General features: G+C 41.9%; 1 protein-coding gene across 1 annotated transcript; it reads right to left on the reverse strand.

Annotated features, from left to right (window-relative positions):
- Nucleotides 1–3,273: 3,273 nt before the first annotated feature.
- On the reverse strand, nucleotides 3,274–6,369 carry dlx5a (distal-less homeobox 5a). The gene is made up of 3 exons (XM_018731831.2): nucleotides 5,782–6,369; nucleotides 4,834–5,018; nucleotides 3,274–4,231 (listed from the first exon to the last, which is right to left on the reverse strand). The coding sequence occupies exons 1-3, from the start codon at nucleotides 6,137–6,139 to the stop codon at nucleotides 3,920–3,922; spliced, it is 855 nt and encodes a 284-aa protein (XP_018587347.1). The 5' UTR covers nucleotides 6,140–6,369; the 3' UTR covers nucleotides 3,274–3,919.
- Between the last annotated feature and the right edge of the window lie 5,724 nt (nucleotides 6,370–12,093).

Consider the following 12,093-nt stretch of genomic DNA (forward strand, 5'->3'; position numbering starts at 1 on the left):
CCTCCTACCTCGCAACATTAGCAAAGGTATTCAAAACAGAACGCGGCCAAAGTTATTTCGTGAAATTAGTTTAAATGGTTTATTCGAAGCATTGAGCCCAAGAGTCATGGCACCTTAACTCTGACTGACAAAGGACTTTCTCTTCCAGGAGTCCTCACGCAACCATTTGGTTTTATCTCTACGAATGAACCCACGTACACTTTAAAATAACAAAGAGAGCTCGATCAGCTGCAAACACCTGAGACCGTTTTCATGGTAATTACACCTGTGATGTAAGGTATTGCTCAAATCCTTTATACTTTTAATTTTTTTTTTCCTCCCGTAGCAGCTATTATTTAGATTTTATTCTGGAATAGAAATCTGAATGCATCCACCGTTTATATGCTATATTTGAAGAGATGCAAATCAGAGCCACGGACTGGGTGTAAGAGGAGGCTACAGCCCTGTCAGTACTCTACTGGAATAAGACGAGGTGAGTGGAGGCGCATGTAGCAAACCTACCTTTTTTCTCCCTTTCTCTGCGATAAGGAGCAGTGGTCACTCGGACCAGGAGCCGAGAGGAGCACTTTGCAGCGACTGAGCGCCGTTTCTGTGTACCACTCCTGGTTGAGTAAGCACATCCAGGTGTGAAATTGTTTGCACACCCCAGCACCTCTTATATTGCCAGCAAAATTAGCTGTTATTACTGTCACTGTTTAGTGATGGTGAGCTAGGGGGGGAAAAGGCTTCTGTAATCAAGACCGGGCGCATCTTTGTAAATTATAGATAATTGTAAATGTCCAGATTATGATAATGGAATCCTAATCCAGGCGGAAGTATAATTATTGTTGAGTGTTACAGTAGAGGCTGTCCAGTAAAGCTAACTCAGTCATTATTTAGACTCGATTTTCCAGCGCAGATGGACTTGCTGAGTGGAAAATGTTTAGTTGAAATTTAACGGGGGCACTCCATGTGATGGCAGAGCCTGGGGGGAGGGGGGGGTAAACAGTGGTATTTCTGCGATGGGGCGATCAAATCAAACATATTAAGAGACACGATGTGTTTTCGCCTTATGAAATATTCAGATGGCTGAAAAGGAGAACAGTGTTTTCCCTTCTACGAGTGATTTTAATATGTTTGCTTTTTTTACACCTCATTATGATGAGAAAAGGCTTCGAATCATCGTCCCAGCTGAAGCTCATTTCTCCCCGCGGGTTTTTGCCTTTCGTGAAAAACTAGATGAGGTCACCAACACTGACTGGCGATGGATCATAATGTACAAAGATTCTCCTCATCGCTCATGTACATTTTATATTTTTTACAAATGATTAGGATTATTATGCGTGTACGCTTTAATTAATAGTTTTCAATGCGGTGGCAGCACGTTCTGTCATCATTACGCCTTCTAATGACGGATTCTAACATATGTTTTAGGTCTGTTTGTTTCGACGCACTATTAATAATAAGGTGCTGACTGTTATTTTGCGGTCTCCTTCGTGCGTGCGTGCGTGCGTGCGTCCGTGCGTGCGTGTGCGTGCACGCGTGTCCGGGAGCGGGGGAGCGCGCGAGGAAGCCCGAGGAACGCTGCACGAGAGGAACCGAGGAAAGGAGGGAGGGGGTGCAGTGGTTGTACCTTTGTGTCAAAGAGGTGGTTTCAAACACGTGAAAAAAATGCACCCGTTTGAAAATATTTCATTATATTAATAAGAATGCGGCAAACAGTTCTCGGAATTAGTGTCGCACTCATTTGGGTCTTTTTTCTCTAAGAGTGACTAATAAATACATCTCCCGGCAGCACCACTTTCATGGAGTTATAAAGACCTAATAAAGGCCTTTGATGGTTCCCTCTGGGGGACTAACAGACGTCCACAGATTGAACAGCAGCAGTGCAAAGTGTGAAATATGAATATCGCAGCAAAGGCTCATCGGAAGATCAGCCTTGTATTAAAAGAAAAACAACCACGTAGTCAGTGGCCTTGGACAAAGGAATCATCGACATAAAGAACAATAAAAATAAAGAAAATAAAAATGAAACCCAGCACAGCACAGAGACTGGGCTAATAAATGTCTGAAAATTCTTCCTTAAAGTCTAAAATCTGAATGAAATGAAATGTATTATATATGAACGTATTTAGTTTTATGTGCACATAATACATTAACACAACATATCATCAGCAGCACAAACATTAATAGATAGAGCTACATATATACGCATACCTATGAGTGTATACACGAAAGTATATATTTATATATGTGTGTGTGTATGTACCCCTGTAGCGCTATCCATGTATATAAATATAAAGAGCTGAAGAATTTCCAAAGGCTCCTGTAGCACCAGGAGAGCTGTGGCTGAGGCCGGCAGTGGCAGGGAGCTGGAGCCGTTCTGCCCCCACAGGAATGCGGACTGCCTCAGATCTCCATGCCGCCCCCATCGCCTCCTTTCTGCCATTCAAAGACAGTAATTGTAGGGGATACAAAGAGAGAGACGGCCAGACCGACACCCATATTCTCTGGATGGAGGGGGGGGGGGGGGGAGGGGGTTGGAATCCAGATGTAACTCCAGAAACTGGATGAAAACGCAAAATGTATTTCAGCGATATATTTAAAATATGTGTGTAGCGCAATTGCTGAAATGCTCAACTGCGCACCAATAACGCGCAAATACGCGGGTTACACTGTCTCAGCAACACAAAGGAGAAAGAAGTGAACATGGCATGGATCAGTAAAAGACAACGTGGAAGGAAGGAAGGAAGGAAGGAAGGAGATGTGTTGGGGAAAGAAATGCTGGAAGATGATTTAGTGCAGAACACTGATGTCAGCGATCAATGAGCTCAGTGATACCGCCGCGGATACCATGTATGTGCCGCGCTAAAAAAAAGTTTCCAGGTGCAAAACAAACCGGGTACAGGTGGATTCTAAATATTAAAATATCTAAATTATATATATAGCTATCTATTACAGAAATTTCTGAATCTAAAGCAGGTGAAGGAAGCACTTTTGTGGGAACACACAAAATGACATGTGTTTTTTCCTCTCACAATTCTCTTTAAAAAAAAAAAAAAAAAAAAAAAAAAAAAAAACCTATTGTTCGTGCTATCTGTCATACCGAGGCCAGAAATCAAAGAAAAACAAATATTTCATAGAGGGTACAACCTTTTTAATACAATGGTTACACGTACGGTATTAATAATCAGAAGAGCTTGATTTCTGCAAACGTGATTGTGACAGCATAACTTATCTTCAGCTCAATTCGAACCGTTTTGCCTATAAATAATAAGCCTTTAAAAAAAAAAGAATTAAAAACACATAAAATTACTTAAATCCAACACAGTCATTCCTATCTGTTAGCGTAAATTACAGTTTCCAGTTTACATGCAGACTTTAAGTGCAGCTGTCACCCTGTCGGCTGTGCACGTTTGTAATGGTAATTTTCATACAAAACACCTTTATCAAAAATATATCACAGGAAAAAAAAAAATGTATATCACTCTTCTGGAAATTATATCCGCGTCTAAAGTCCATACAAAATCTTTACTCCAATGATCACATAAAAACAACATACACATTGATTTAACTTCTCATGCTTCGATTTTAATTTTTTCTCTTTTTTTTTTTTTTGTAATAATGTGCAGTGGAGTATGAGTTTTTGGAGGAATTTTCAGAGGTCGCAATTTTAATTCCACGTCTCCGTTCTCTGGGCATCGACAGTTTACGTAAGAATGCGACGATGAAGGTCAGAATTGAAGGCACCACTGAGAGTGTTTGCAGTTTCACTGTCCTCTTTGCAATAACGTTTTAATAACTCTTCCAGAGGCAATAAATTACATGCACACATTTACAACATTATACACGTTCTTCTATAACTGCCATGTCAATACATTGCATATTCCTCAGAAATTTAAACATGAGTCCAATACATGGGAGATACTTAAGCGGATTTTCAGTACAACGTCCCCGATCCGAGAACCAGCGAGTGCTGTATGGAGCTGGGGGGGGTCTGCAGGTGTGAATTCACAGCACCCCCCGCGGAGTACCAAGACGAGGAGTTCTCCAAGAAGCTGGACGGCGCTGTGCTCATGTTCTGCTGGTGACTGTGGCTCCTGGGGGTCCCCTGGGAGTCCCACACGGCGGGGGACTGGGGGGAGTTACAGGCCATGGGGTCGCTGGAGCTGGGGCTGTGCTCGGGGGGCAGCTCGCCGTTCTTCATGATCTTTTTCAGCTTCGACCGCTTGTTCTGGAACCAGATTTTTACCTGCGAGGAAGCGGACATCCAGCGTGAGGACGTGTTGTCAACAGTCAGGAGCACATGTGGGGGCATCTGCAGCTGCATCACTGAAACAGGTTGCGCTCCATATGCTGTAAATGTTTTTTTTTTTTTTATAAATATATAGTGATAAGCTCACGTGAGTACAAGTAAATCGAAAAGCTTCAAGAATAAGACTGTCCTCATAAATTATACGCTGAGTGACGGTCATATTAGAGAATTCAGTTTTATTGTGTAGTTTGGTTTTTTTCTGTTGTAGCTCAATAATGCGTGCATGCAAATACACTGGTAAAACCACAGTATCCTGGACTTGTGTCTGATAAAATGTTATTTCGTTAAAATAAAAGGGTAATGTTCCGCTGACGGCCGTTGGCTTGTAACCTGAAGGCTGCTGGTTCGAAACTCACTCCTCCCGTTATAACCCTTAACCAAGGCGCTTACCCTGAATTACCCCAGTAAGAAAACCCTGCTGTATAAAAAGGTAAATCCCCGCAAAGTTGATGATCAAACACTGTAACTCACCTGGACAAAAGCGCCCGGCAATTAAAGGTTAACAGTAATTACAACGGGAAAGGCTGCGGTGACCGTACCTGTGTCTGTGTGAGTCCCAGCGAGGCCGCGAGCTCCGCTCTCTCGGGCAGCGCGAGATACTGCGTGTTCTGGAAGCGGCGCTGCAGAGCCGCGAGCTGGAAACTCGAGTAGATCGTGCGGGGTTTGCGCACTTTTTTAGGCTTTCCGTTCACCATCCGCACCTCCGGCTCTGTTACTTCTTTTTCTGAAAGTCATGCAAATACATTTATTTTATATGTACTGTGCACGGAGAAGCAGGTCGGTATTAAGACTGAGGTCTGTATTATTGTAAGGATATTATCCTTATACAAATATTTAAATGTGTGTTTTATAATTACTTAGCAGTTAATAATAATAATAATAATAATAATAATAATAATAATAATATCAGTAACGTGAAAATACTGAAAGTATTGTAACGGTAGTGATATATATATTATATATATGTATATATATAAAGTAGATATAAATACAGACGATAGTGTTAAGAAATAATTCAATTAAATAAATTAAATGAAATTAACTTAATTATGTTAAATTAAATATACGTGCACATTGAAGATAAACGTTAGCCTTGAAAAGTTAACCGTTGAAAGAATGTACTGTATATCGATACAGTATGTTTACCAACTCAAATGCATAAACACAGAGTTACATTGTTGGGTAACAGCAAACTGGAGCTGATGATATTTTATAAAATTCACATAAATAAGTGAACTTCACCGCGATTTCTTCTAAAATATAGAGCTAGAGATGTACACTTTCTCAATTATCAGTAACAATGAATGTATACTCTGAAAGTTAGATTTTAACAAGACTCCAGTGTGTGCGTGTTAGTATTTAAACTTAAGCAGAAGCCCACAAATTCTACAATAATAATAATAATAATAATAATAATAGTAGTAGCAGTAGTAGCAGTAATAGTAGTAGTAGTAGTAGTCGTAAGTAATCACGAGTAAGAGTCCTACCTTGCGGGCTGACTTGAGCCTGCACTCTGCTGTAGGATCCCGAGTACTGGTGGTAGGCAGCGCTCGTGTACGTGCTGTAATCGGGGTACGATTTAGCAGGGTAATTTCCAGCAGATCCATTCACGCCGTGGTACTGGTACTGGTAGGCGTTGAGTGCTTTCCCATACGAAGTGGAGCCAGGCGAACAATAGCCGTGGTGAACCCCACCGGCAGGACTATAGTAGCCAGAATCCGTGGCCGTGGACTCGGGCAGCGTGGGAGATTCCTGAGACGGGTGATGCATGGCGGAGAGCGGAAAGGGACTCTGGAAATCGGCCGGTTTGATGCTCGGGATCCTCCTGTCGAATACTCCGGTCATAGCGCGAGCGGCGCGGCGGCCGTGGCGTGCGGAAGGGTCGGGATGGTGCGTGCGTGCGTGCGCGGGCGCGCGGCTCTTACGCGGACATTGGCGCGTGCTGCGCGGACGGGCTCCTCGCGCCGACTGCTGCCAGCCACGCAGCAAGGACGTGGTTAAATCCCGAAGTGCGCTCTTACGCACCGCCTGCACGACTGGGTTCCATTGGCCGAAGCGAGCAGCCAGCTTTAGCTACACCCCAACCCGTCCGACCAGTTTGGGGAAACAAAACCTCATTAATAACTTTCGTTGTGTCTTTTTCTAACCATAACAACCAGAATGCCCAAACCAAACACAGCCCTTCGCTAGTGCAGTGAGGGGATCACAAATGTGGTACTTTACACCAAAAATTGCATTATTAAGTTCATTTATATTCCGAAATGTAAGGTTAGATCGTCGTGGTGGAGAGACATCGTTGCAAAGAGATCTTAATTAACGCCCACAAAAACGCCTTCCACGCCCCCTTAAAACGAATAATTTCTAAAAAGCAAATAAACACTCACCTTGGGGAATTAACGCTCAACTATCCGGGACACATAATAATTATTCTGCAACATGGTGTATTATCCTCGAATGACAAATTTAATAATGCAGGACAATGGATGGGCACTCGTGTAATTTCTCTCTATATTTATGCTTCTAACTAACTGTTATTACATTTTAAAAGTTTTTTTTAATGTTTTCTTTGATGGAAATACCATGTTTAAAAGTTAAATCACCATCGCGATTAGGCTACATTTCCAAACTATAAGTACCCAACACATTAACAAATGTACAGCTTAAAATGTTACAAAAATATACCTAATTATTGATAAGAGTTTCTGCAAACACCAGACTGAAGTTACCTGCTCCCACCATTTCCATCTCTGAGTGATTTTTGTTGTTACTCATCTACATATTCATCAGATAACTTAATTGTTTTATTTCCCCGCGCCTTTTTAGGATTGAACAAACGCTGAGGTGTGAATTAAACACACCAAGTCGAATATTGCACACAGTTGTTGAGACGTGTACCGGAAAGGTCCGTAAACTTGATTTAACCTCGAAAGTACATCATATGATCTAGGAAACTGTAAATATTTTCATACAGACAAACGAACACAGGACAGGATCGCTCCGGCAGCCGCCTTTTTGTTCTTGTGGTAAAAGGGCGCCGCTCAGTGATACAAATATGAAATAATTCTCGTTTGAAAACAAACGCATTGTTTTCGCTGAACAGCAGGGGTGCGAAGAGCCGAAGTACTCGCCGTGATTTAGCTGGAGCACAAGTGTGTACTGTACTTTATTAAGTGCCAAAGGGCTCCCTCCTCGTGAGCGGCTCGCGCTGTGTTCCACGCGGCAAGAAGCACAAAGCGCGTCCTGCGCTGCGGCTCCAAACGTTTACGTTTATTTATTTATTTAGCAGACACTTTTCTCTAAAGCAGCTTCCAATGAACTCTGTGTAGTGCTATGAGCCTACACACCTTATTCACCGCGGTGACTTACACTGCTAGATACACTACTTACACTGGGTCACTCATCAGTGGAACACACTCTGACTCTCTCTGTGTCGTCACACACTACAGGTGAACCTGAACAGCTTGTATTTGGACTGTAGGAGGAAACCGGAGTACCCAGAGGAAACTCACACAGACAGAACATGATGCAAACTCCACACAGACTGAGCGGGGATCGAACCCACATCCTCTCGCACCACCCAGGCGAGAGGAGACAACAGCGCGACTCTTTGTGTCACCGTGCCGCCAAAACGCCCCCACTGCTGACACACACTTCACTCTCCAGAGCGCTACAGTCAGACAGGCTACAAAACCTGGAACTTGCTCTCCGTTTAGAAATGATGGAAAAGCCCGTTTAGGAAGAAGAGCAGATGGGAAATACTTTAATTCACAAACGAGGCTGCTGATGTGTAAAATTGCTTCTCGACGGGTATTTTCACCATGCTTGAAAGGACAGGTCACAGAATACCCGGCGTTAGTGGGTTATCTGTTGCACCTATTTCATTCTCTAAAAATCGATGTAAAACACCTTTCTGCCTTAAACTTACTCTTCCACGCGACTTTAAGTTTAAATCGAATCATCTCCTTGTAACATCATCACGTGTTAAAACTCGCCTGTAAGTAAAGTGCGTTTCTGGATGCAGTATGTCGCTTTGACTGGTAATATAAAGGACTTTAGAAACAACAAGCAGGTAAAGAAAAACAAAAAAAAAAAAAAAACCGTAGCCTACTGGAAAATATTGTTTTGAATTACAGTCATGCAAATTAATTAGAGAGAGCAGCATAATGCAGGGTGTGTTGAATTGTAGGCTACTGGCCCCCTGGGCTGCAGCACAAATAAAGTGACTCCTTCAGATAAGAAATCTCAGCGGGGTAGAGCTGGGGGAGGGCTCTGTCAGCATGGTCTTCTTCATCTTCTGGAGACAGAATGCCCCTAGAAAATATTAGCATATTGAAAGGTTACTTTAGGCTACCATGATAAAATGTAACTACTGCAATATTGATTGAACTATCAAAGTTTATAACTGTAATAATAATATATAATTTAATAATGCAAGTCAAAGTGTTACACATGAAATTATTATTGGATTCTATTCCATGACTAATGTTTTTACTCAATGTAACTTTCAGATTTTACCCATTTGTACCATTGGATATTTTTACTGTGGCAATTCATGGTAATTACCTTAACTATTAACTATTACCTCATTACCTTCACTATTCAGGTGAACTATAAAGTACATTTTTGAACTTTGCAAGAGCATTAATTGATTTGTCCTTACACCTGGTCTTCAGTCGCATTTTCAACTGTTCATAGCTGAGGTAATAGAGTAGGAGTGACAGGTGGTAGCACAGTGGTTAGAGCTGCTGCCTTTGGACCCCAGTAGTTGCAGGTTTGAATTGCATCTCTGGCTGTAGTACCCATGAATACTTACCCATACTTACCCTAAATTGCTCCAGTAAAATTACCCAGCTGTGTAAATAATTGTCAGTAGCTTAACATGGTAAGTAGAGGGGTGCGGTTGTGCAGTGGGTTTTAGCCTGTGCCTCCTCCCTGGTGGGTCTGGGGTTCAAGTCCCACTTGGGCTGCCTTGTGACAGACTGGTGTCCAGTCCTGGGTGTGCCCTCTAGCCCTGCATCCTCTGTTGTTGGGTTAGGCTCTGGCTTGCTGCAACCCTGCTCGAAACAAGTGGCTTCAGTTGTGTGTTAACATAGTAAGTCATTTTGGAGAAAAGTGCCAGCTAAATGAATGTAGTAGCAGATGTTACATGTGAAACAAAATGGCTCTTAAATCACTGTGCCAGAAGGGTTCCTTATGAAAAAGGCAAAGCTGTTCAGGTCTAAATTTTGTAAGTTTGTACTTTACTACTGAATGATTTTAGTACAGTGTATTGCAACCAGCTGTGCAAAGTGCAAAAAAACTATCAAAATTCTGCTTCAGACTTATGCCCTCTTCATAATAACTGGTACATCCCTTGTTCACAGCATTACACGTATTAATCCGTAAACCTCTATCTCTACACTTTTTATTTTCATATCTCCTTCTGCTCCTCATCCATCCATCCATCCATCCATCCATCCACTATAAACTTACCCAGTAACCTATTTCAGAAAAATAGATTGCTGAATGGGAGGACAGTGTATCACAGGAATATCGGATCAGATATAGGACTCATTCACTCGGACATAAACACACTATAGGGTATTTAGTCATAACCAAATTCAACAGTCCAGAATGCATAGACTCTCTCCTCCCTATATATGCTTTCTTCCCTATCTGCACAATCTCTGAACAACCTAAGCAAACAATCTATTTTTTAATGTAATGTTTATTCCAAAAAAGCCCAGCTTGCAATGTTCTGAGAAACTCCAAAACACATATCTTTTTAAGTTTTTGCAGACACTCAGCAAAGTGGACCTGCCTTTGCCTCATTGGCAGTACCCATTCCTGCCCTCCTCAATTTTTCTCTCTTTTACCACGTGGGAGAAAATTGGATGGCTTTCTTGTTTCCCGTTCTCATTTCTTGACAGGTGTGTTCCTCTTCTGTGTCACCACACTGACAAAACTTTTGAGGAGGTGTCAGAAAGTTACTTTCCATGGCCTTGATGAAGTAATTTTTAATTTCTTCTTCACTCCTCCTTTATTTTTGTATCTACTCCTCCTTACCTTTTTAGTTTATCAGTGTCTTTCTTCTAAATGTGGAGTTCTTTAAGGTAGTAACGCATAATATGTGTCCTTCTTTAACCTGGTGACTTCTTATACGGTTGGTGTCCACCAACAGGTCCGTTCTCCACCGCAAAGACAGGGGCAGATCCCCCGACACCTGCCGTTATCTGCAGCAGTAACAGTCCTGAACTGGGTCTGTTCTGCCTCCATGTCCCACACGTCCCTCTGGATGCAGCACTCGGACAACTCATGTCCACTGGGAGAAACTCTAACTGCGACATGGGCTAGCGAGTGTCCTACCACCTCTGATCAAGAAGGCTGCTTCCAGAGCGAATACTGTGGCCAGAGGAATGACCGGTTAAAGCTAATCTTTTCTTGCTCCTGCACAAGCTCTGGTAACTTTCCTAACAGTGTCTTCCCCTTTGTGGGGGTGAGGCCATAAGACTGCTTCTGTATTCATTGGGTGAGTTTGGACAGGATACACCAGTCACCATGCCAACAGATGCTTGCTAGTGCACACACCCTCATGCCTGGGATAATAATAATAATAATAAAAATAATAATAATAATTTTTATAATCAATAATTTTATTTTCCTGAATTATGATTATTATTATTGTTGTTGTTTTTGTTTATTTGGCAGATACAAATTCCCAAAGCAATTTACCAAATGAGGTGCTGTTGAGAGGTGGGTGTGGTGGTGCAGCAGGTTTGGCCAGGTTCTCTGGGGTTCGAGTCCCACTTGTGGTGCCTTGTGACGGACTGGCGTCCCATCCTGGGTGTGTCCACAACCCCTCCAGCCCTGCACCTTATGCTGCTGGGTTAGGCTCCAGTTTGCCATGACCCCACTTGGGACAAGCAGTTTTGGACAGCGTGGGTGTTGTTGAGGGTATGAAACATAAAAGGTTATGCAATTTAAGTCATGCACTTCAAATATTTTTTTCTATGTTATATGTGTAATTACAATTTTTTTAACATTCTTGTGGTGTATTTCTTTTAACCACATGTATAGTATCCTTAAAAGCAATTCCACATGTGCGCACATAAACGCATCCTATGAGGCAGCAATAGTGCAGTACTTAATGGGGTTGAAAACTGCAGGTTTCAATAGTGCAGTTTGCTTCAATACTAAGGAACTTGCCCCATCTTTCCCACCTCCATCTTTGTACACTCATGCTACGAGGACCCAACTTGCTTCTTTGCACCTATCTCTGGAGGTATAGACTCCCTTGCATAATGAACATTCATTCTTGAATATCTGCTATAAAGGGATTAAAAAAATCATTTATATAGAAAAAAACATTTTCCTGAATCACAAAAGGTTTCCGTGTTTTTTTTTTTTTCCAGTATACATACCAAATTTCTGGATTTTAAAGTTGAAAAATTCTCAAATATCAGTGCAGTTACAGACACCTTTAATCCTGGATAAAATCCTCCAGGTTTGTGTACAACTGCATATACATAACATATTTGTGTGATTCTCTTTTCTATGCTGTTCTCCATTTCTTATTCATTTCTCTGTCATTATCAAAGGATGGAAATAGTTTAAAACAATTTTGAACATGTGGGTTTTAAGCTTTGATATGAATGTGGCCGGAGTAAGATGTTCCTTAATTTTTTGGGGAGGGAATGTCAACCTTTTAGAGCATAGCAGAAGAAAGTCCTGTTTCCCATGATATGCAGGCAAGCTTGAGGAATATATAACAGTGAGATGAATAATGTTATGAGGTGGGGAACAGACTTATTCAAGGCCAG

This window comes from Scleropages formosus, chromosome 23 (assembly GCF_900964775.1).
Source record: "Scleropages formosus chromosome 23, fSclFor1.1, whole genome shotgun sequence".
NCBI lineage: Eukaryota > Metazoa > Chordata > Actinopteri > Osteoglossiformes > Osteoglossidae > Scleropages > Scleropages formosus.

What these genes read in the sequence shown, in the direction of transcription:
- dlx5a (XM_018731831.2), bottom strand. Translation starts at nt 6,139, where the DNA reads ATGACCGGAGTATTCGACAGGAGGATCCCGAGCATCAAACCGGCCGAT. An exon ending in GGCTCAAGTCAGCCCGCAAG is followed by an intron (nt 5,019 to 5,781) that starts GTAGGACTCTTA and finishes CATGACTTTCAG; the next exon opens with AAAAAGAAGTAACAGAGCCG. An exon ending in TGGGACTCACACAGACACAG is followed by an intron (nt 4,232 to 4,833) that starts GTACGGTCACCG and finishes GCTTCCTCGCAG; the next exon opens with GTAAAAATCTGGTTCCAGAA.